At 44.1% G+C, this 24,214-nt stretch overlaps 1 protein-coding gene across 3 annotated transcripts in view; it reads right to left on the bottom strand.

Moving 5' to 3' along the window:
* Positions 1-212: 212 nt before the first annotated feature.
* Positions 213-24,214, bottom strand: part of PRDM11 (PR/SET domain 11) — a 43,550-nt gene continuing 19,548 nt past the window's right edge. The window contains exons 5-8 of one of the 3 annotated variants that reach the window (XM_035115824.3): positions 23,914-23,981; positions 9,369-9,556; positions 4,049-4,684; positions 213-3,160 (exon numbers count right to left, since the gene is read on the bottom strand). In XM_035115824.3, the coding sequence (XP_034971715.3) occupies positions 999-3,160; positions 4,049-4,684; positions 9,369-9,556; positions 23,914-23,981 (3,054 nt within the window). In that variant the 3' untranslated portion in view covers positions 213-998. Of the gene's footprint in view, positions 3,161-4,048; positions 4,685-9,368; positions 9,557-13,344; positions 17,028-19,119; positions 19,533-23,913; positions 23,982-24,214 lie in introns of those variants that run through there. The other 2 variants (XM_088669189.1, XM_088669195.1) reach the window with 2 other exon arrangements.

The raw sequence follows: 24,214 nt of genomic DNA, 5'->3' as shown, positions 1-24,214 counted from the left end.
GTGGCAGGCGTTTCTTTCACTTGTTATAAAAACCCAAACAAAGACACAACCCATTTATGATGATAAAGACCGAGTATAAATAACATAAAATTAGCATACATATTTTAAGCCCTGGAGTCTCTGCCCTGTTACGGGGCTTTGACTCGTTGGCTCTCTAGCTTCCACAGCAGCCCGGGTTTTCAGTAAAGAGTTTTAATTAATTTTTCTCATAGTCTACTATATAAAAATATAAATGCAAAAAAACACCCCACCCCAATAGTTCCCCATCTTCTGCATTATGCTATTTTCATCTGAACATGCTATCAATATTGTAAGATACATGAATCGTTAGTAGAATTTTCACAGGAGTAGCAGAAAAAAAGGTTTGCCTTACACTGAAAACGCCCACCCCGGTGGTTAAGACCAAGGAAGGGGCATCATGGGCCAATTGACAGAAACAACAAAAAATGAACCAGATCATCAGAAGAAGCTGTAAGAATCCACTCTAGACTACGTGAAAATTGGGAAGCTGGAAAAGAAATACCAAGATGTAGGCACTGGGCTCAAAAATCCCAAGCATCATTAGTAGAGGGCTGAAATGGCTCAATTGCTAACTAACAAAGAAAGAGAGAGAGGAGAGACAGAGAGAAGACATACACACAGAAGCATAATGAGAAGTAGGATGACATTGGCCTGCCACGTCTAGCTTATAATATCGATTCAGTTTGAAAATATAGACTATGGCCCTAGCACATGATTCTGAAGAATGAAATGTTGCCACCTACATTGCAGCTGCCACGGTTGAAGATGTCAGTAAATGTTAAGTCTTGTCTCATTCATAAAAATTCCTCTTAGCTTCCATCAGATAAGTTTTAAATTTTCAGTGTTGGGCTTTACATACATACATATAATATATATATATATATATATATTTCATATACTATATCAAAGCTTAGAGTATTGATTTTTTTTTCTTAAAAAAGGGATTCAACAGCTTTCTAAACGAGAGGCATTCCTTGCTAAATATCAGGGTAAAACTCCGACCCGTGGTCCATGCTCTGCAGCACTGGCTTCTGATCCAGGGAGGACATCCTGCTCAGCATTTCTGCAGACAGTGCGTAACTATTGCTAGATTTCTCCTCAAACCAACTATCTAGTGCCCTCTTGGCTTCGAAGTTGGCAATAGGTGGTCCATTAACAGCAATTGTCAAAAGGTCACTGAGCTGCTCCAGGGTGAGCCGAGAGCGATTGTTTTTGCGCACCCTCTGCAGGGCATTGCGCCCCTTTTCGCAGCAGGCTGTGGAGGTGGGAAGAACTTTGAGGATCTGGATGATTTTATTTAAAAGAGGAAACCTCTGCCTGTATTTACAAATGTGGCCGATTAAATCTTTGAAACCATTTTTGGTATAATAATCCACCTTGAGTTCCCGCCATTCCATGAGCAAGCTCCCCCTGGGGTCCATGCCTTCTCTGCTCACTTCCGTGGAAAAGGTTGGCACGGCTTCGAGGTGCTCGAAAATCTGCACCATGTCTTCCCTGCCATAGCTCATGAGCTCCTCTGCGCTCCTCGGCCAAGCTGTGAGGTCGAACACTTGGCAGGCTTTCACAAATGCCCGGCTGCGAGGTTCAAACCTTTGAGCTAGAATCACCTGGGTCTTCTGGCATATCTTTTCTCGAATGGACTGGAATTTGGCTTCTGCCACCCGTAGGTTTTTCACAGCGACGCCATTGAAGCTTTCTCGAAAGCTCTCCTCAAACTCCTGGAGATACTCGCCGGGAGAATCGGAGAGCCTGCTAATCTCTTGGATGGCTTCGTCGATTTTGTCATCCACCTGCGACACAAGGAGGTATTCGCCTTGGAAGACAAAGGCAAGGCGTGAAAGCACGGCAATGACATCCAGCAGGAAGTATATCAGCTTAATTGACTGGTAGTCCATGAGGAACTGCAGGAGAGCCAAAGCGATGGCAGACGCATCTGCTCTTTGTGTTTGGCCGCTGACATCTTTGAGGTGGGCCACCACTTCCAAGTAATCCTTGATCAGAGCGTTGAGGACATTCTGCTCCCCGATGATCCACTTCACTGCTCTGATGTCTCCCAAAAACTCAGTTTCTTCACAGAGAGTAGCAGCAGTGACCCTCAGCTCGCACATCAGCCTGGGAGAGTAACGGTAAAAGCTGAGTAACTGCTTCAGGTTGTTCTCTAGCTCCTCCAGGCAAGGAAGCTCTTTCCCACTAATCGCATCCAATATCTCCAAGTGTGGCTTGTGTACCATAAGGGGCAGGCAGAGCAGCCAAGGCAGAGTCTTTCTGATTGTCATGTACATGTTAGCTCTAAGGCTGGCAGTGATGTTAGCACCATCGACTCCCAAACCAACACTCGGCTTTTCATCCTGCAGCCGGATTCCCAGGGCGGAGAAAGCCCTATCTAATGCTTGGATGTAACTATCGGTTGCAGAAAAGCCCAGCTCCTGGAGAGAGAGAAATTCAGTGGCCGGAGGCCCATCGCTGCTGATATACTGCACGTAAACCGCAACTGTGTCGGCAAGCAAATCGTCGCTCTGCCCGTCCAAAATGATGCTGAGGAAGGGAGATTGCCTGACCCGTTCGACGAGATCTTCTCTAAGAGCTCGTGCAATGTGGTGGATCAAGATTTGACAGTCTCCCTCGTTCATATACTGATCCACCACTTTGAGCTCACACTTTCTCAGTAGTTCCGCAAGAGGCCTGAAGTCACAATAGGGCCGGCCTTCCACCGCTAAATGGTAGGCTGTGTTGAAGAGCAGAGTCATGTTTCGGCACATCTCTTCTGTCTTCTCCGGGTGCATCCTGAGCCTGTAAAGTTGCAGGCACTTCTTGTGGAGGTTGCTCTGGCTGTGAAGTTTGATTGTGTGTATCTTGAACTGCTTGGAGCCGATGATGAAGGCCGAAGTCCGAGAGGATTGCACCGTATACTGGCGGCAGACGTGGCACCACATTTCATTGAGCGTTGGGGAGTACCTCAGAAACCAAAACTTCTTGAGCCACTCTTGCTTGAAGCGCCGAATCCTCCTGGTGACGGCAGACAATTTGGAAGGCTCATCTGTGGCTGTTATCATGTCATTGGAGACAGATTCGTCTGCTGAATCCACCTCTTGGTCGTCGTCCTCCATCATGGTGGGAACAGACATGATGCTTTCCGAAGCTGCGAAAGAAAAGAGGGAAAAAATGGAGAAAGTTTAAGGTAGGGTTGTAAGAAACAACACAAAACTGTTAAGAAATTAAGTGTATTTTAATATTTCTGTTGGAAGCCGCCCAGAGTGGCTGGGGAAACCCAGCCAGATGGGCGGGGTATAAATAATAAATTATTATTATTATTAAGACAACTATCCCACATGCCCCCCTAGGCTACTCATGCCATTTGCAGCAAAAATTGAACTTGTTACTAGAGTATATTTTGGTTTATAAATATTCCGAGATCATCGTTATCTAAAATCATAATTTCCAAGAGTCCATGCAAGCCTGGGTAGAAAACGCCACTCTGATATTCTGACTACTTTCATATTCACAGAAGGGCATCAATGACACAGCATGTTCCGAAATGAAATCAAAAGAGCTTCATAAAGAAATGCACACTTTCATTCAACCAACAAAAGTAGCAAAATCCTTTAGATAAAAGAAAAAGGGAAAATATTAATTACATACTTCACACACACGCCACAAGTCAGTATATTTCATAGTCAACATAAGAGAGTCAATTGCAATTTCTAGGTAAGATTCAAAAACAACAATATGCTGTTCTTTCTCCTGCAAGGGAATGCATTAAGAATACAGCAAACAAATTCGCTGCAATGGAATTTTTTTATTGAAGGTGCCTGATTACAGTGAAAAGAAACATCATGTTTCATCATTACAGTCACAATCCCAAGACCACTTGCCCAGCGGACTACGTTCCTGCTTCATGAAACCCACCAACGAGACCTCAGGTGCTTCTCAGAACACTCAACGCTGGAACATATTTAGTCACGAATGTCAAACAAAATGGCACTCCTTATACAGTGTTTGAGGAACACTTTTCTTGTGTGCAACTTACCTGAGGGGTATGAAAATGCTTGGTACTCAGGTACCTGAGGAGGTAGTAGAGGTGGCTCGGCTAACTTGCCAGATCTTAGCATGTTTAGTTCAGCCTGCAACTCGCGAATCTTCTTCTTCAACCGTACACAGTTGGGACACAACGAAGTTGTTGGGATCTCAAGGGCATCATCCTGAGTCGATGCCAGAGACAGATCGGTGGGGCTGTTCACTTTAAATGACAAGGCCTCTTCCCCTTCGTCTTCCGGCAGGCCAATGTCTTTGGAGCTGCGGGGGACTTTCCACTCACCCTCATTCCTGCCTCTACTGTGATTTGGAGTGCTGTGATGAATACCAGGCCCACAACCTTCCGAGGCATCTCGCGCTTGAAATCTGGAGGACTTTCTAGTGGAAGGAGCAGAATTCTTTATCACCTTGTGCTCTTCCATCTTTGTTGGCTCTAGAGAAGCCTCTAGAACATCTTTGAAGATGAGGTCTATTTTCTTCTTCTTTGTTTGGGGTTGAGACACGCCTTCTTCAAAGCTGCGCTTGTAGGAACTCTTCCCTTGCTTTGACGTGGTGAGCTCAAGGGGGTAGCTCATATCGTCTTGGTTTTCTAGATTTCTTTCTGACCTTTCCCTTAGTAATTTTTTGTCTCCTAGAAAGAAAAAATCAGGAGTTGGAATTATCAGTGGGAATTCCGCAACATTCCTCACCCCAAAGCAAAAGCAAACTGGGAGCACACAAATCTTCATTTTTCACATGTTTGCATTACCAATAAGGAAACTTATTGGAATGAAGGTCTCAGGAAACCTAAGACTGGAGATTTGTTTAAAAGGGAAAACAGTCTCTAGGAGGCAGCCACACAGAAGTAGGCCTCAGATGGTTTCAGGAGAAGACAAACTATAGGAAGGTGGTCTAAAATAACAGGCAGCCAACCTGTGCTGGAATGAGACAATAATGTTCAATGTGTTGGTTTGTTGAAAAGATAACTCTGACTTGTAAAACGTATCTGGCAAATAATACATGAAGGGTGTGATGCAGAGATTTCCATGTGAAACCTGTAGGCTTGAAGGACCATTTTTCTATTCCAGAGTGACAGAAAGCGTGAGAACACAAGGAAATCGCTATCTCATTTCCCATATAACTTACTAGCAAAATGAGGTAGGACTTTTTGAGTGACCTCCAAGGTTGGGGCCTATAGCTGCTCCCGACAAGATTGCTAAATGTATGGCCCCTAGCCAAAAGTTCACCAAAATAAAGCGGAGAGATTGTGCATATTAGCTGTAACTTAAAACAAAGGGAGTAGCCATATATCCTTACCTGGAAATTCAGAAGATGATGGGTTTGGTTCAATTTCCATCTTTCTTCTTATCTTGCAAATAACTCCAAGCATCAAGACACATGGTTGCTTCCCAAACAAGGTGCTGTTCTATGCTGCTATGTATACATATTTCATTTTGAAACACGTGTGTGCTTTGGTAAGAGCTACATAGGAATCTCAAACGCTGGCATCAAAGTCCTGAACAACTGCAAGTCTGAAGCTGCCACGAAGGTGAGTACAATTCCAGATAGTGTGAAGGTGCAGGGGCACCTCATTATCAGCATTTATCTGTTGACGCCACAAGTCTTAAGGTCTGGTTATAGAGATGGAGAAGCCAGGCAAGACAGAGCCCATGCCACAGCCTAATTAGTTTGTAAGGGTATGACAACTGGCTGGAGGTCCAGATAAGACATGGCAGATTTTTTTTCTTCCAAATTACACTGTATTCTTGGACAAGAGTCTATCCCAACTGGGCGTCTATTTCCATCCTAAACAGCAGTGCATGTATTCTGATGATAATATGTAATTTGGTATTAAGTACAGAATCAATCAACCTGGGCGACCCATCTTCATTGTAAACATGAAACACGTTACTAACACTCATGGGAGGAAAAACTAAATTAAAATTGTGTTTGGGCACTACTTGATGGAATCTCAGAAGGTGGGCCAAGGGTGGGTGGGTGCTTGCAGCAAAGCTTTGGTGCCAGGCTTACGGAGGTACTAGGGCCTTACGGAGGTTGGGTCCTGACATGCGATTCTGTGAATGGAAGACCTCCTTTTGTTTACAAAGGTAAGTTGGATCCAGTGCATGCTGCAGCTGTGCGCAAACTGGATACTCCAATGGGTGTGGGAGGGCAGAGAGAGGTAATTTTCACTGGTCTCCTCTTCTGCATTCCCCTCCTACGATGTTTTGGTGGGTGTCCCAACTGCCCAGAGCAGATGGGGGTGGGTGGGTAAGGCACGCAACACTACAAGGGGAAGAGAGAATCAGCAAAATTCACACCCCCTCCTCTTCTGCCTAGAGGAGCATCCAGTTTGTGGAATTTTGCTCTGCACAACTCTGGATTCCAACCCTATGACTAACTACATGAGACAAACAAATTAAGGGAAATGACTAAATATGTGCAAATGAGCTTAATTTGCACGCTTTATAGAAAGGTTGCTATTTTAGTCATTTGGTGGTTTTAGTCAATTAAGTAATTGACTCTGTATACATTTGCATATGAATAAAGCAGTGCTTCTGAAGAAAAGTATCCCCTCTCTGTTTTTAGGTTATGCAAGCGCCTTCTGCAGCAACCATCATGATGGTCATTTGCAATAAAGAAGAGGGAATGCCTTTTATACAGCAACTAGTGTCATTCAGCCCGTTTACTAAACGGGCACTAGAACATTCAGCCTTTTTCGGCGGTGGCGCGTGGGGGGGCCGGCTGGCCCCTCCCATGGCCGCCACTTCGTCAGGGCGCTCTGCTGAGCCCAGCTGGCCGGCGGGCGCCCAGGAGAAGGCCGTGATTCGGCCTCTTTTGGTGGCGGCGGCAAGTGGGGGGGCCGGCTGGCCCCTCCCACGGCCGCCGCTTCGTCGAGGCGCTCCGCTGAGCCCAGCTGGCCAGCGGGCGCCCAGGAGAAGGCCGTGATTCTTCTGAGGACTGCGAGGGAAACGGTAGGCAGAGGGGTGGGGAGAGCGTGCACGTGTGCGTCAAGTCTCTGCGTCCAATCCCTGTGTCCGTGGGGCACATGCGCAGTAGTGCAAACCCAGGGACACAGGGAATACTGGACGCAGAGACACTTGCACTTTATTATATAGGATGTCTGCACACATAGACTATTTAAAGTTCTTGAATTAAAATTACTTAACTTTTTTTTAAGTGCTGCCCAATTAATCGAGGACACCTTTTTAACCAACAAAGAGTATGTACTAGATAAAATGCAACCAATAACCAAAATGCAACTGCAATAACTCTTCCATGGTGAAGGATTGCCAACTACCCCAATATGAGCATTGTAGCACTACGAGGAATTAAACCCCATATTGGGATTAATCTCCAGTCAGGGGAAGATTTTAGTCACAAATTGCCTATTTTTGTCAGGAAGCCAGCAGGTTTAGATCCAAATTTAAGAACTCTTGGGTGTCCACCAGTTGGACCTTATCAAAATTTGAAGCCACTTTCTTAAATCAAAATGCCGAGGAACTTTTAAGAAAAGTGCTCATTAGACAGAGATGCAGGAATTCTGCACGTTGTTCTAGTGTTAATTTTTTTTAAAGCCAAATGCTGAATTTGGCTTCCAGCTACTCTTTCTATGTGTAGAATTACATAATATATTGCGCTGTCATTAACCAAATGAATGTCAACCGTTTCCGGAACATGGGTGTTTGAATGACAGAATACTCAAGAGGTGACTGCATAGGATTTCCTGCTGCCGTTTGTGGTGATGAAACGGACACTGACAAGGTATTCTGTACTTTTTAAAAACACACACCCCCAAGCTGTACACAGAGCTCTGTGCAACAGACACCCTTGTGCCAGACTGTACCTTTTCATCCAGCATCTGTGCCCTGCACTTGTGATTTAGCAGCAGACATGGCCCATAGGATATGCAGAGCTGCCTGATTCTGAGAAATACCATTCACCTGCCTAGTTCAGTAATGACTTGCTCTCCGAGATTTCAGGCAATTACCCCACCACCACACACACCTGAGATCCTTTTATTGGAATGGTCAGAAAGGAATCTCGTTTACCATTATTGTGTTTACTTCTACCCCCCCCCCCCGAACTGGGCATGGCTAAGAACTTGGGAAAGTTCTTTTAGTGAAACCAAAGAAGATAGGACTGGAGCTGCGCAAGACCAGGCAGAGGAGTGTGGGTCCTTCTACTCTGCGGAGTCCCGATCAAAAGACTTCCAACTGAATGATGCCCTTGCACACGCTTTCAAACGTCGTCTCATACCGTGGGGCCATGACACCTGTTACACTTTGCACCGATACACGCAAAATATTTTACACCCCACGAAGGGTTGCGGAGGCAGCAGGCGGAAAAAGGGACCACCCCAACTTAACTTTGTCCCTCCTCCCCATTCTTCTCTCCCAACCTCTTTCATCAGTCCTGGAGACTGTTGAGAAATTGACTCATGGAAGCTGGTTCTCGCTCTAGGAAGGAACCCACAGTTCCCATCCAGCAAATGCCTGTCAGCCTTAGGCTGATGGCCTATGGACAGAACGCATGTAAGAAAAGGGGGGTATTCCTCTACTATTGGTAGAAATTCCCCCCACAGAGAACCTGTCCTCAAATTACCTTAACAGCTAATGGACGCTGCCAGCAATCTATCTCCACACCTGGGGCTGTGCCCCAGTTCGCTTGTCAACCCCCTGCTGCCATTGCTGTCTCTCCATCCCCAATTTACTCAAACTTCTGCCATGTTTTAAACCACCACTCTTCCCCTCTCAGTGTCCCCTCTCTTCTCACTCCCAATCCATGGTCATTGCTGTTGTGCAACCCTGCCTTCACTTTTGCTCCCCCACCCCACCCTGACTTCCAGGATTGTGATGTGGCTCAACAAATCCTCCAACAATAGCTCCATGATGACATCCTTACATTTTTATTATATAAAAAGATATATCTCTGATGTGTATAAATGCCTGCTGCTTTTTGTCACCAGTGTAATATTGTGAAGTCCCCCTTGGTATTTTTGCAACAAGAGGAGGACCCTACAAAATGAACCATAAGCCAGAAAACCTAGTCCAGCAAAGGGCATTTATTTCGACCTAATGCTTCTGACTCACAGGCAGGCATAAAAATCAGCTGGCACACACACACACACACAGCCCCAACAGTGCTATTTGATGGATTTCATTTCAACCAGGCATTCTGCTCCTTTCAGTCATTTTGTGATATGGAATGTTTTGTTTGCTGGTTTCAACCCCCTGTCCCCCAGAGGTGTTTGTAGCTGCTTCAGGAGCCATCTTTGTCAGAGAAGAATGCTAGAACAAACTCAGAGACAGCAAAGGGAAGGGAAAGGCACCCACCTCTTGTGAGGTTTCTGATGATGGTCTCCTGAGACATGCTGTGCAATCGCTTCATATAATCCTCGCTGTACCAGACCCTTAGCCTCTCCCCGGGCCGGATGTCTCGACAGGTCCGGAAGTAAATCCTCTCGCTGTGCTGGAACGCCATGAGGTTCTGTTCTCTTTCCTCCCGGGATATGGCCACATACCTGAGGACAAGGACAGAGGTGGTTTTTGACTCACAAGCAGGCTTAGACAGAAAGGAAACATAAGGAAGCCACAGTGCAGCAGGAGTGACCTTCAAAAGGGAGACACAGGCAGAGGAGTATTGGATGGCATGAATAATGATATGCCACAAGCCACAAGGAAATAACATGCACACACCGAAGGAATATCAAACAGCTTCTTGAATCTGGTATATTGTAAGCACAGGCTTTTAACCCAGGGGCGAGGAACCCGAAGCCCACCTGATGTGGCTGCAACGCAACTCCCTGCAGCCTCGGCCAACACGGCCAATGGTCAGGGATAATGGGAGTTGAATTCCAACATCTGGGGAGCAACGGGTTCCTCTTCAATCTCCGAAAACCACATGCCTGCTTGTAAAGTGTTTACAATGGCATTTGATACTGGGCCCTTGGACCTCACTGCTTCTCTTTGTCCCTCAAGCTTCACTCCCACCCTGGTAGCCAATAGCCAATTCTTGTAATGGGCTTTTATACAGAACAAGCTGCTGCAAAGAAGCCATTTTGAGCACCCTCCACGTAGCATCTGCGCAGCGAGAAGCATTTCAGCATCTGAAAACTTTGTACCAGCCATTGCTTTTTCTCAGCAATTGATTGGTATCATTGACAAATTGTTTCCCTCAAGGCATTCCAAAGCACTACAACAATAAGAAACAGCAACAATAAAAAAAGATAGAAAAACAATGTCAAATCCAATTCCATATCTCTTTCTGGTTGGAAACAAAGGATTTCAAAATGGAAAGGGACAACGGGTGGTAGTCGGATTTCTTACTGTCAAGACTTACAAGGGATAAGGCTGCTGTCAGGCAACCACACAATCGCCACTGTAATGAGCCCCCCCAAAACAGGCAAGCACCCCAAACTGGCTCTCACAAAGTTGGATGTCTTTCTGGCAACCTCATGAGAAAACCATTCATCTACCATCACCAAGCCACTAAGTTACAGCTCAAGGGTAATACCAAAATCCACGTCAGGGATTTTATTTGTCAGTGAAAATATTACAAAACAGCATGCAGGCTTTCAAGTACTCTTTATCTGGCAAACACGGAAAGTTCTTATTATATAGCACTTATATAAGTTGTGTTCCAAACTCATTGGGTGGAATTCAAAGCAGTGCCAAGGAGTTCACGCCACCAGTGCGAGCATCTCCTCTTGGCCTGATGGGACCGTTTATCCTCACCTTTCCCTGCATGCTGTTCCAGGATTTCTCCAGACCCCCCCAAAGCCAATTTCGTCTGGAGGCAGGCAAAGGGGTAGTTATTATTAACCCTGTAAAGTTTATCAATCTTGCTTTCCCATGTTTTAATGAATTTATGGCTTGTATATTCTACAAGGAGCTCAAGCAGGCATACACAGTTCCTTCCTATTTATGCTCACAACTAAACTGAAGTTGTTTAGGCTGAAAGAGAGTGATGGGCCCAGTTTCACTCAGTGAGCTACATGGTAGAGTAGGGATTTTAACTCAAGCGTTCTCCATCCAACCACTGGTTGGATGAAGCAGCTGAGAGACAGTGGCTTGCCTAAGGAAAACTTAAGAATCCATGGGGGAGATTATCTGAATCAAGAACGAACTTGCTTGCATCTCTTAGCCATCTTGACACATTAGCTCTACCTAGTTAGTCACACTGATCCTTGGTGTGCACATTTCGATAATCTGCATGCATAAAAGTTAGCAAGTTATCAGGTGAGTTATCAGAGACAATATGCAAACATACGTTACTAAAACCTAGGCTTGGTACTGAGTGGTGAGAGAGATGTTGCTGGAGCAAGAATATTTCCCCAGTAATTGTATGGGAGCCATGTTTCAAATTTAATTGAGAGTTACTGATGATTGTGCACAAACCGTGCTTAGTGGATTGCATCTATATTGTGGAGCTGGCAATGTTTGAATAAGAGAGAGGGCAGAGGTCATGCCGCATTACTTCTGCTAGCTAAGAGCTGCTCCTGGGAATACTCAGCTTCTGCTCTTCCCCCACAAGGTGATTTATCACATACCACACCAGCCACTTCCATTAATATCCTTCTAATATGTGTCCGCTGACCATACTTGGCTGTCATGCTCATATTGCACTGCACTGCACTTTTGCGAAATAATTAATCATAGTGTCAGAAAAGAGACAGGTGAACACTAGACTCCAAACCTTCGTTTACTGCGTAGCAGATAAGTGACAGAACAAAAGCTGTTTAGAACTTGGCGTATTTAACACTGATCCAGACCCCTCGGATACGAGTGAGCTGTCCTTCCCTTCTCTGCCTCAGTTTTGGTTTTCTGCTAACCGACTGACAGCTCAATTTATTACACACATGCTATGGGGGTGCAGGCAACTTCTTTCACAATCCAATATACAGAAGGGGCTGCTTCCATCTATACATAGCTGTCAACTTTTCCCTTTTTTAAGGGAAATTCCCTTATTCCGAATAGGATTACTTGCGAGAAAAGGGAAAAGTTGACAGCTATGCATCTATATTTTCGAGTGACATGCACAAAGCCAAGGGATCTGGACACCACAGGGCTGAGATAGGGAAGCTGTGGCCCTCAGCTCTACAAATCCCCATCACCTCTGACCATCAGCCAAGGTGGAGGGGGATGAGGAGGAGCCCAATGTCATCAGAAGAGCCGTAAATTCCCCATCACTGCTGTAGGGTAAGTCAAGAAGAACAGAGCAGCTTCTGACTTTGTAACCAAGCTTCCGCCACCTCAGTCTCATTGCCTAGATTTGCTAAGCCAAGAGGAAAACAGAGATGGTGCCATTCCAGCCAAGCAGCAACTCTCAAGATTTCCCCAGTTGCACTAAGTTTTCATGGGTTTGCTGAAATCAGATACACTCCTCAGACATTTGGAGACAGGAGTTGCTCTGACCAGGGTGGTTTTTCTTTCTTTCCTGGTGGCGGTTGCTCTATTTCCTTTTTAAAGGAAGAAAAGCTCAGAATCAGTCCTAAATTAAACAATTCCATTCAGTTAAATGAACATCTACTTCTTTTCCAGATGCACTTAGGAAAGCTAAAAAGCACTGGCCAAGGGTCTCACTGTCCCAAAGCAATTGTGGGAGTAATCTGTTTGAAAGAACGAGTCACCTTTTTATGTATGCATATGTGCTTTTATACAGGCTGTGACAAGCTGTGACAAGCAATCCCAAAACCTAATTAGAGATTCGGAAGATGTCTCTGAAAAAGCCGTAGGAAACTTTCATGCATGGATGCTCAACTCTTGGATATACCTAAATGGACAGCTCAGATCTCCAACCTATCTTTGCGAGATCCTCATGGAATCCTTAATGCTGTTTCAGGTAAGCTGTGAGGTTTTCTACAAATCAAGCAGTATATAATTTTTTATGAAATAAATAAAGTAATAAATGAGGCAGATGAAATCTGGAACATTACTATTTGTGAGGTCTCTTTTTGTATAACAATGCAAATGGGCAGATTTGTAGCTTTTTCTGTATATTATTAGCCACATGAACAAACTTTCACACTAGGAACATTTCCAAACCATTCACCTTTCTTTTGCTCCTTCTTGATGAGCAAATGCTTTTTGTCCTCAAATTGTCTGTAAAATATAGCAAAACAAAAAAACAAAAAACCCACCCCAATCTGACAAATGTGTCCTGATAGAAAAGTGCTATTTGTGCACCATGCAGAGATATGTACTGTAAGTTGTAAACTATCCTTGAAATGTCCTTGAAATGGAACACAGGCTTCAGAACACAACTTGAAAGCACCCATGTAGAGAAGGAAAGATGTTACCCAACAAAGAGTTTGAGTTTTAAGTATTATATATTTATTGTTAACAAAAATACTCATAAATTTCCATCATATATAAGAAATATTAGGGCAAGCACAGCATTTCAGTCAAACAAGGGGCACTTTAAAACATGCCAGGTATACACAATCACATACAACATCCCCTTGTGGGGATGATCACAAAGAAAGCATTTCAGAGAGCAAACAGTTCACCCCTTGTTGCCATTTCCCATGGAAAAAATAAATCAATCATGGGGCATACCTTCATTTGCCCAGATATGTTTCTCTATATATTAACATCCCAGATTCCTCAAGCTTAGCTTTACGGCTTCTTATCCTGTTCTAAAAGAAAGCACACATCGTGTACATTTCTCCCAAGTGCCAGAAATCCAGAGGCCACAAGCACCTGAGCTTTTCAGAAAAGGTCAGCGGTAGCTTAGAATGTCAAATTGTTTTTTGTCTCTGGGATCAGTTCTCCAACAACTGATAGCTGAATCAACAACACATCACAAAAGTTTGAAACAGGAAAGCAAAGCAACCTTATTCATCCTAATGGCTTGGAGACAAGCACATGAGACACCAGGAGTTTTGTAACAGACGACATTCCTATTATTTAATTTATAGAGTGCCATCAAAGGACATGGTCCTTTATAGGGTTAAGAGGAGCAAAAGAAAGAGGTCTCTACTCCAAGGAGCTTACAATCTAGACTTGGTTTGGAGGGAAGCAAAGCCCATCCACTTCGGTGGTGGAATGCTCTGGGGACCAGGCACTTCCAGACCCTGCGCCATTATTTCCTTCACATGAATTTGCAACTAAATGGCGCTATGCCTGCCTCAAAAGTATACAAATGCTGAACTTTGTTAATTAATTCAGATAAGTGTGATGCCTTCCAGATGTTTCCTCCAAAGTGAAGTTTCCTCCAAAACAGGCTTTCAAAAAAAACAGTCTGATTATATTTTCATCATTTATTTATTGCATTTATATGAAGCCTTTCTATCAAGGCATCCAAGGAGGTTTGCGGGTTAAAATATTAATACAAAGCAAATGGTGCAAATTAATCTCAGGTCTACTTCAGGAGCTGGTGGCACTAACATCGTGGCCTGGCCGAGATTCTCCTCTTCTGCCTCTTCTTAAGGAACTCTGGTCTTAAGTAGCCCCAGGGAAAGTGGAGGTGGGGCTGCCCCAACACGCTTTAACCCTCACAGCACAATCCTATGTGTGTTTACACAGAAGGAAGTCTCCTTGAGTTCATTAGGTTTCCCTACCCCGATAAGTGTGCACCCTAAATTTATCCTCCCTGCCAGAAGGGCCTTGTGGAATGTAGACTACTGCAGCTATGACTTTAAGGGGACTGAGTCTCAACTCTTGACATCTGTAGGGTGCAGAAGAGCAGGTGCAGGTATGAAAAGTGTACAGTGCACATGCAATTTTAGCTTATGTACTATGAGCAGGTGTGAAAATACGATCAAAACATCCAGTTCCAGAACCATAGAAGAGTCCTAACAGGCCAGGCTAGACTACATTTAGAACTAAGTAGACGGTAATCTTGATTCACATAGGCAGTAGCTTACATCTCCTGCTTGCCCTATTCCTGGATTCAAAATAATTATATGAGAGTTTAAACTGGCAAGCAACCATGCACATGCCATCCGCACCCACCCTGTGCGTACCAGGCACACCTCCTTCCGCATCTTTCCTGTGTTTGGAAGGAAGGTGGGAAGACTTGGGAGCGTTTGGCTGGACACATTTGCATACCTCCCTAAGATCGGAAACCTTTCAATGTGCAAAGTCTGGGGGACGGGTGGGAGTGGGTAACACCTGCTGCACCAGTTTAAGCCCTTACGTGTTCTTTTGAATGCATGCACAGCGCTCCTGTTAAGCAGTAAGCTGGTATAAAGACAACACACACCAGCAAGCCTGTGATAAGACAAGGAGGTTAAAAAGACGGCATCGTGTTTGCAAACAAAAGAGCAATTCTGAAGATCTCAGGAGAATCACATTGGTGTCAAAGCCAGCATTTGAGCATGCTCCAGTTAGTTGCTTCTGAAAAAGCCATCCCTCAACTCAAAAGGTTAAATTTGTGAGCTTTTTTTTTAAAAGGTACAGCTTAGTATACAGTTAAGTCCACAACTTCCACACATTTAACTTGTGTGCGTTCAGCTTTGACATATATGGGTGGAAAGCGGGGTGGGCATCCAGGAGAAAAATGTTTTGGCAATTCCACCAACTATTGCACCCAGTGTTTGCCTATAAGCAATTTTGGCTTTAGGTGCGATACCCAGAATGTAACCCCCATTTAAGCTGAGGGATTACTGCACTACTCTTATTAATATCCTAAAGAACTGAAGATGTAGTCTGGCATGACCAAGTAGAAAAATTAGCAGGCTAACCAGTGGTTTACCTTATCCAAAACATGCTTCTAGCAGGTTTAGCAAACTGATTTCAGTGCAACTTACTTTCAAAAGAATGCACTTATTTTTATGGACTGCAATATTACCAAATTCTGCTAGCTAACCCCCTTTAAAGGCCTGAAGTGTCTGACACCTGCCATAACTGCTTTTGCTACCTGACAGAAAAAGCTGATGAGTAAGTCCAGTGTGCTGGGTGGTGGTTTGCACGCTTCAAAAGCAGGCATTGTTTTTTCCTATTTTTCCAGGTCCCTCCTTTTGTCAGTATCTACCCAGCTTTAGTACTCAAACCACAATAGCTAATTATGGCAAAGAACGTAGTCCGTTTACGGCTCTTAGATCCACATAGTGCATTTGCAGAAGCATATAGTTGTGGATTGTTTTACCTTAAGTGCAATTATTTAAATGCAAAGCCTAAGTAACGTTTCCTGAGCATAAAAGGTTAAGGAAACAAATCTATGTGCACCTTGACTCCATAGAGCAAGACGGCCATTAAATTTCACCTGTGTGCATTTAAGGTGTCCCCAGCTTCTAATACAGGGCGGGCAAGCAAGGTGCTACGCTTCCAAGTGCACAGAGCAAAGCCTACTGCTAAATTGCCATAATTTATATTCATCTTAATAGGGAACTCTCACCGATCTTCCCCAATAGTCATGCTAATGGATTTTTTTTCTAACCCAACCTCAGCTACTCTTTCCTGTTTAATACGAAGGGAGCTAGAAGTGGTGCTTTCTCTTGCGTGACCTAGTCGTCCGAGGAAGAGGCGTCTGCTTGGGATGGCTTTGGCTATTCCCTGCCTTGGGTTCAGAAGGGTTCACTGGTGCTGCCACCTGGCTAGTGCTGGGAACCTGACCCTTGTTCAAAGTCTGAAGCTCGTCCTTGATTTTGGTCAAGGTCTGGCACATCTGGCTGACCTGCCCAGTCAGGTCAGACATCCTCTGGCTGATCACATGCATGTTATTTGCCATGTCTCTGTGGATTGTTACCAGCTCTTGACAGAACTGCCTGAAGAGCTCCGTCTGTTCAATGTGGGTGTCGAAGAGCTGGCGGTCAAAGCCAGAGATGGGTGGGCTTTGGGCATAGGGCCGAGAGGGCCTAAAGGAGGACTGGGAACATGGGTTTGGTTGCCTCATTTCCTGCCTTTGGTTAATAACATCCGAGTGATCTGACAGAGAAGAAGAATGAAGGTATGATGGGATGGAGATAAGGTCAGCTTCTTCTGCGTGCCTCTGCAGTGATGAAAAGTGGTGTTCCCGCGAGGGGCCGGGCACCTCCACATCTTCGTCAGCTTGAAACAGAAACAGAAAACACCGGATTATTTGCATGAATGTTTTCTTCTGACAATCTCTATTTCAATAAGTTCAGGAGAAGCAATCATTCAACTTGGAATTTTGGTAAAATGCAGAAAGAGATTTCTTTAAAGAATAGACTATGGGGTTGATTCCTTTAAAAATAATTTCTTGTGTAATGTAAATGTCCACTCACAAAACGCATTTTGCTTAGCATCCCTCTAAGATGACTGCTTTGAAGTCACTAGGTGCAAGGTCAACTATAGATTTTTCTTTGGGTGGGGCACAAAAATGCCAACAAAAAAACTGAAATTATGCACTTCCCAGGATAAGAGGAGAGTTAATGGTAGACTTTCAAGTGTACACAACCACCACCATGACTGCTGCTTTATCAATCTAATCATACTGATTTTATATTAAGAGCTTCCAAAGTCATTTCATTCAGCAGCAGCAATTGCAAAGAATCATTTCCTTTGAGGAGTCATCCACCATTAAGTAATATTTGTCAATTTGTAAGGAACTAGTAATCCCAAAGCAGTCCATAACTCAATGGCAGGGCTCTAGCTTGCAAAAAGGTCCCAGGTACCATCCAATAAAGGATCTCAGTAGCAAGGCAAGGGGAGACCCCTGTCAGAATCTTGGAAAGTCAAGCTGAAGAAGACAATACTGGAAAGATACCGCTAGACAGCTTCACGCAATGGCACAAGCCACTGTGGGTGTGCAGTAAGGATAGCCAGTGTGGTGCCCCTCCAGATATTGCCCAAGCCAAAATGGCCAATCTTAAGGGATGCTGGGAGTTGGAGTCCAGCAACATCTGGAAGGCACCACACTGATATCCTCTACCCATTCCCTTAGTTTACAGGAAGCAGCTCTCAAGTGGTAACACCTACATTTCCAGTTTCTGCACACACCAAAGCTCTTCCTTATCAGGGACAAGAGGCGTCACCACTGTAAAAGGTGATTTAGTGCAGTATTTTGCATACCTTTTCCTTTTTATGAAATATAAGCCAGAAGAGGAAGTTTAACACTAATACAGAATAATAAAGCCAACAAATAGGGGATTGGCCATATCTCACTGGATGTTTTATGACAAGAATTTCTGTTGGAGTGGCCCAGTCCAGTCTAAGACTAAGCATGAGGCAATGGGTCATAGACCTCTCCCACTGCTTAATTATATTTGCCGTGTGGCAAGGTGAGCCTTATAAGCCTAGAACATAGTGCTGCCTGTTGAACAGGGAAAACCATAGAAGACCTTGCTGATAAGTGCAGCCTATGCACTTACGGAACTTTCTTCAGGTTTAGTCTACTAGATCAAAGGCTGCAAGCCAGAAGTGTAGCGCCAATCACTTGTTTCCACAAGAGCAATGAAAAATAGTTCTTACCCTACATTTGTAAAGGCTGTCCTGAATATCACAAATACCTTGTAAGATGTTAAAATGGACAAAACCCAAGCACCATTTTGTACCTAAAAGTGCCAGGGCTGGATCATGTAATCACAAATGTGGAAATTTTTGATAGGAGATGAAGTACTGTATGACTCAAGTACACACATTTGCATGTCGTAAAATTGGTGCTGGCAATCGCTTGATCGTGGTACATGGATGGAAAGATCAATGGAATTGCCCATGGATATGCCAAATCCACTACCTTTGCGCAGTGTAGAAATATCCACATTTATGAGCTTGTGAACTCATCTACTGACCCATATATTGGATTTATTAAGGATGAAGATTTGGTTCAAACGTTTGGTCTTCCCTTTCCCTCCGTCAATGTGTGCACACAACTTTCCAAGCATCTTCACATTTGCCATTCCACAGACCATGGCCACTGACAATACCTATCCCTTTTTTGCTAACTTGACCGAAGTAGCACAGCTCATGCTAGTTCATTCAAGGTGCAGCTCTGCACAGTCTATTCCTAACCCAAGGCTGGGGGAGGAAATAGGGTGGAGAGAACCAAAGCGCAACAGGAAACGCCAACCAGAGATAACAGCTTCGCTAGCAGGGCAGGGCGGACCTTTCGTGCAATACATGCAGTTCTTTGGTCAGAACTGATCTGTTCAGCAGGGGACCGGGGGGAGTTAATACTTACAGCTGGTTGATGGGCTGTCAACCACGTCCAGATCCGCTCTCCGGAAGCCGTGCCTCTGGCGTGACGAATGCAGCGTCGACTCGATGGCTCTCTCGTGGGCGGTCAGGACAATGGCCGAGGGCCTCCCCGGGCTGCTGGGACTGGAGAGGGACCTCTGCATGTATGCCAGTTTGTCTTTGGTCCTTCTCTTCATGTCGTCCCACCTGTGCTTAATATCTTTCACAGACCTGGGGACCTGGCTCACCGATGTGATTTTCCTGGCTATACTTTCCCAGATCTTGTCCCTGTCTGCGTGGGATAGACGTATCGTCTCCCTTCCAAACAGCCTGGCTTCGTTCCGAGTCACTTCCGTGACCAGAATGTCCAGCTCCTCCCTGGAGAACTTGGGCTTCCTCTTTCGTTCTGTCATGTTCCTTGAGTTCAATATCCCACAAAGCACAAATGGGTAAAAGGAAATCAATGTGAAGCACCCAAACCATTACAAGCAAGATACACGACCAATTGCGCATTCGCTCCCGGCTTGCCGAGGTTTCTCTCCTCTATTCACATAAAGCTTTCCATTTCCCCCTACTAAATGTAGAAAGTGCCAGATAATTTGTTTATAAACTAGAAATCAATGGGGGCTTGGGGGGGGGGAATTCATAGACAGGTACCATGTATTTGGAGGCTCTGTTCAATCATTCTAACAAAAGAAAAGAAAAATATTGCACATATTCTTTGATACTGAATAAATTACATGGATTTACTTCTGTACTTCTGGATTTACTTCTGTAAAAGCAGAAACAAATGAAGAGTGGGATACTAAGAGGAACCAAGCCTACAACTTGGCTTGGGGAAGGGACTGGGAAAAGAGTAGACAACTTTGCGAGAGCTCCTGCAGAAAGCATTCCCTCTATACACACACATGCACCCTAAAATGTTTTGCAAGACTTTTGTTGCAGGCTGACACCAGAACTTCCACCAGCTATCTCAGGACCATCTCACGCTACAAATTTAGCCGGTACCCATGATATTTCTGCTATAGCCTATTACCTTGCATGCTACATATGTACCTTTCCCCCCCCTCCATGGATTTAATTGAGACTTCCCATCCACGCATACATGGCAAACACTCAGCAAAACAAACAAGCAAAACCTCCTCCACGCTATGGAGCGTAAGGTGCTCATCGCACACAATAAGTGAAAAGAATAGGATAAACACACGTGAATTATTCATACAATTTGCATGTTTGGACTCTTAGTGGCCTTGGGTGACCTGTGCTCTATTTTGTCTAAAGAACAACTTTTATGCATGTTGTTGAATCTAAATCTCAGCTATAACCATTTGTTTTCAAGCAAACTGCAATCACATTGCACTCCTAAACCTCATTATTCAGAAGCACATTGCGCAGAGTTCAGTGGGGATTACCCCCTAGTGCTTAGGACTCAGTCTGGTTATTAAAATTTTTTCTTAAGCTATATATTTCTTTAAAATATATGTGAACCGCAACAGAAATCATGGGGAGGGCAGGGGGCACCCAGCCCTCTTAGCTACTGTTTTTAAAAGGGCCCTTGTCAGAGCTATCTTTTCCACTTATTTTATGGTTTCAGCACTCTGGATCACCCTTGCCCAGTGGTCAAACCATAAAATAACTGTTCTATATATTTTAAAAATTCTATATACCCTTCTCCCCACTTCCTGCAAAAGAAGTTGCTTAAAGCAGCTTACAAACATAAAAGCAGCAATGATCCAATCGTTTAAATACAATTACCAAGCTAAAACACAGCAGCAAAAATCAAGAACAGAAAGATCCATGATTAGCCACCACCGTCTTGTATCTGAGCAATTCTTAGGGAGAGAACCATCTCAAATGGTGTAGCTCCGTGCGGTGATCACTGAAATACTGCAACCTGGTCTGATGCTGAAAGGCAGGGGGTGGCCTTCTTGTTCACCTTTGCTAGTGCAAAAGCACACTGCCTGCTCAGCTGCAGAGAATATGAGCGCTCTCTCTCCCGTCTCAGTGGAGATTTCACTTTCCGCATGTCCAATCTCTCCTTCCATAGCTTTGGTGGTGGAAGCATCCCCAGAAGGAAAAGAGAGGCAAGTACAGCCAGCTACAACAGGAGAACATCTGAGAGCGCGAAAGTGATGAGGCCGCAAGCTAAGAAGGGGGTCAAAGTGCCTACACTCTCTGTAGTGTAGCGAAGTTCAGACAACACCGATGCGTATGACACTTAAATGAGTTTGTATATAACCTACAAACAGATTTTAAAATACCAGACTGGTTTTTGAAGCAAGGTGCAGGTGGCGCCCTGACTTCTCTTGTCTTCTAGAGGACATGGTCACCTCGACCGTCCAACACCTAGGCCTGCCACCTGAAGCTGCAAAAGGGTATTAGCGTTATGACATCTTTTTCAGCTGAAAAATCAACTAATAAACACTCTTCAGTTCTCTGCTTTGTCAATGCACTCTACTATCCTTGAGTGTTTTACAGCTTTCCTTTCTGTGCCACCTGCAAATTGAATGAGCAGAACACTAGGATAAAGGAATTCCCTTGGAAAATGTACAAGACAGCTTCTTATTGGCTTAACTGCCCTATTTAGAGTTTCATCCATCCATCCATCCATCCATCCTTTTCTTTTCTTTTTAAGTTCAAGAGCAAGAGATCCACCAGGAGCAAATTAAAGTACAATCAAAACAGGACACAACACCTAATTAGCTGATAGTATTCATGGCCAGGAACCATTAGCGTAAATGGCTGTTGGGTAGGCCTTTTAAAAATAATAATAATTTTTAAAAGCTTTCAAGGAGAACATGGAACAAGTATAACAACTGCAACGCATAAAACCACCACATATAGAAATAATCTTTGGAATGGGGAAGAGTGAAAGCTCAATGGTAGAGCAAGGACCATGGTTGAATCTCCAGGTAGGGCTGGAAGAGCTGCTGACTAGAGAGCTGCTGCTATAGAATATGAATTATGAAGGCAATTCGCCACCTATAGCAGGGGTGGGGAACCTGATGTGTTCAACAAGCCAAATCCTTATCACCCCTACCCCTTGCAGGTCACATTTGACATGTAGGTAGGGCTGCCCACCTATCCAAGTTCTTTTATATTGTAATTTTATGTTATAAACCACCCTGAGATCCACAGGGCATTATACTACTGTTACTTTTACTACTAATAATTTTATTTGTTGCAATTCCCTACATTGCAGGGAGTTGGACTAGATCATGGGTAGGCAAACTAAGGCCCAGAGGCCAGATCCGGCCCAATCCCCTTCTAAATCCAGCCCGTGGACGGTCCGGGAATCAGTGTGTTTTTACATGAGTAGAATGTGTGCTTTTATTTAAAATGCATCTCTAGGTTATTTGTGGGGCATAGTAATTCTTTCATTGTTTTTCCCCAAAATATAGTCCGGCCCCCCACAGGGTCTGAGGGACAGTGGACTGGCCCCCTGCTGAAAAAGTTTGCTGCACCCTGGACTAGATGTCCCTTCCAACTCTGCAATTCTACGATTCCTGGATGTCACGGTAATGCACTATAAACACCCAATAATAATCACATGTCACTTGATGTTGGGAGACTGGGTGTGGGGATAAATGAGAGCAAAAGATCAACCAAGACCCATCTAGTCCAGTGGCCAACCAGCTGCCCAAGAAACAGCACAATGAGGACAGAATATGATCATTGACAAGAGTGTCTATTTTGGAGGGAGGGGTGTAGAAAAGTAGGGGGAAATGGAATGGAGTTACCCAGAATAAGGTAAGGCTGGGTAGGACAAAAGCATTCCATACTGCAGCACTGTGTTATGGCTACTGTTTGTAATGCTCATATAACATCTAGATGGTTCGCCCTTTTCTTTTCCGCAAGTATATAATCAACTTGTTAAATTCCCAGCTGGATTGCTTTCCACAGCTAGATTAATAATTCTTTGGCCTCATTTAGATTCACCTATAACATAATTAAGTCACAAACTAAGCAATGTATAGAAGGGGAAAACACAACATATGCATGGATTTAAAAAGAAAGGAAAATTCAACACCATTATTAGTGTCTTCAAAGTGTTTTAATTCCTGTTGCTATAGAGCCAAGTTTGTAAGTAGCACACACAAACATAAACACACACACCTGTCTCTCTCAAAAGCTGTCCTTTAGGGAATGAGAAAGCAGGAACACCTAAAAATAGGTTAACCTGTTCTGTGCTCCATGAGCAGAGTGGAAAAGGAATTTAAAATAAAATAGGAACAGATCACAATGGTCAGTGACAGGCAATAAGAAAAAAAATATTGTGGGTGTTCCTAGCTTTGCAGATGCACCAAACACACTAATGAATTCTATTTCCCCAATCGTGCCTTTATAACCAACAAAGGAGACAACAAATTGCAATAAACAAGCAAGTCCAAACAAGATGGCTTAGGAAGAATTTTTCTTTTTTCTTGATTTGCCAACGGCAATCCTCCCCCCACCTCACCCCACCCCCGGAAACCAACAAATTTTGTTAAAAACACAGAAAAGCAAATAATAAAGAAGCAATGAACCACTTTGGGAGGAGTCAATGTTGATCCAAGTTCTTTTCTTTGCTGCAAATGTAGCCTGACGACTCAAATGCCGAAGCAGATCAGAAAACGGAAGTGTGTGTCTCTTGCAAGAATGCGGAGTGATAAAATCAGAAAGCAAAAGCTTCAGGCAGGCGGCAGTCATTTCCAAAGCATTAACCACAAAGAATGTAAGTAACATGCACCGTTCCTCCCCTGGGCCTTAAATCCCACGGGAGGAAGTGGGAGGTGAAATAGACAAGAACTAGACTCACCTCATCCAGTTCGACGTAGTCTCATCGGTCCCATCTATGGATTTGTAGCGGTTGTTCTTATCCACAATCTGGAGAGAGAGGAAAGGTGAGGGAGGAGGATACACAAGCAGAAGAAAGATTTGTAGCAATTTACTTTCAATTCTAAGCATCACTTCTAAGTTATCTCTTGGGCAGAAGAACTGTTTGCTTCCAATGGACTCATTAAAGTCTGCTTCAACAGTAAAAATCTTACTCTAGACTTCTAGTACAGTCGTACCTTGGAAGTTGAACGGAATCCGTTCCGGAAGTCCGTTCAACTTCC

Source organism: Zootoca vivipara, chromosome 1 (genome assembly GCF_965207765.1).
Source record: "Zootoca vivipara chromosome 1, rZooViv2.hap1.1, whole genome shotgun sequence".
Classification (NCBI taxonomy): domain Eukaryota; kingdom Metazoa; phylum Chordata; class Lepidosauria; order Squamata; family Lacertidae; genus Zootoca; species Zootoca vivipara.
Note: the sequence above shows the minus strand (reverse complement) of the source record. Positions and strands in the feature narration are given on the sequence as shown.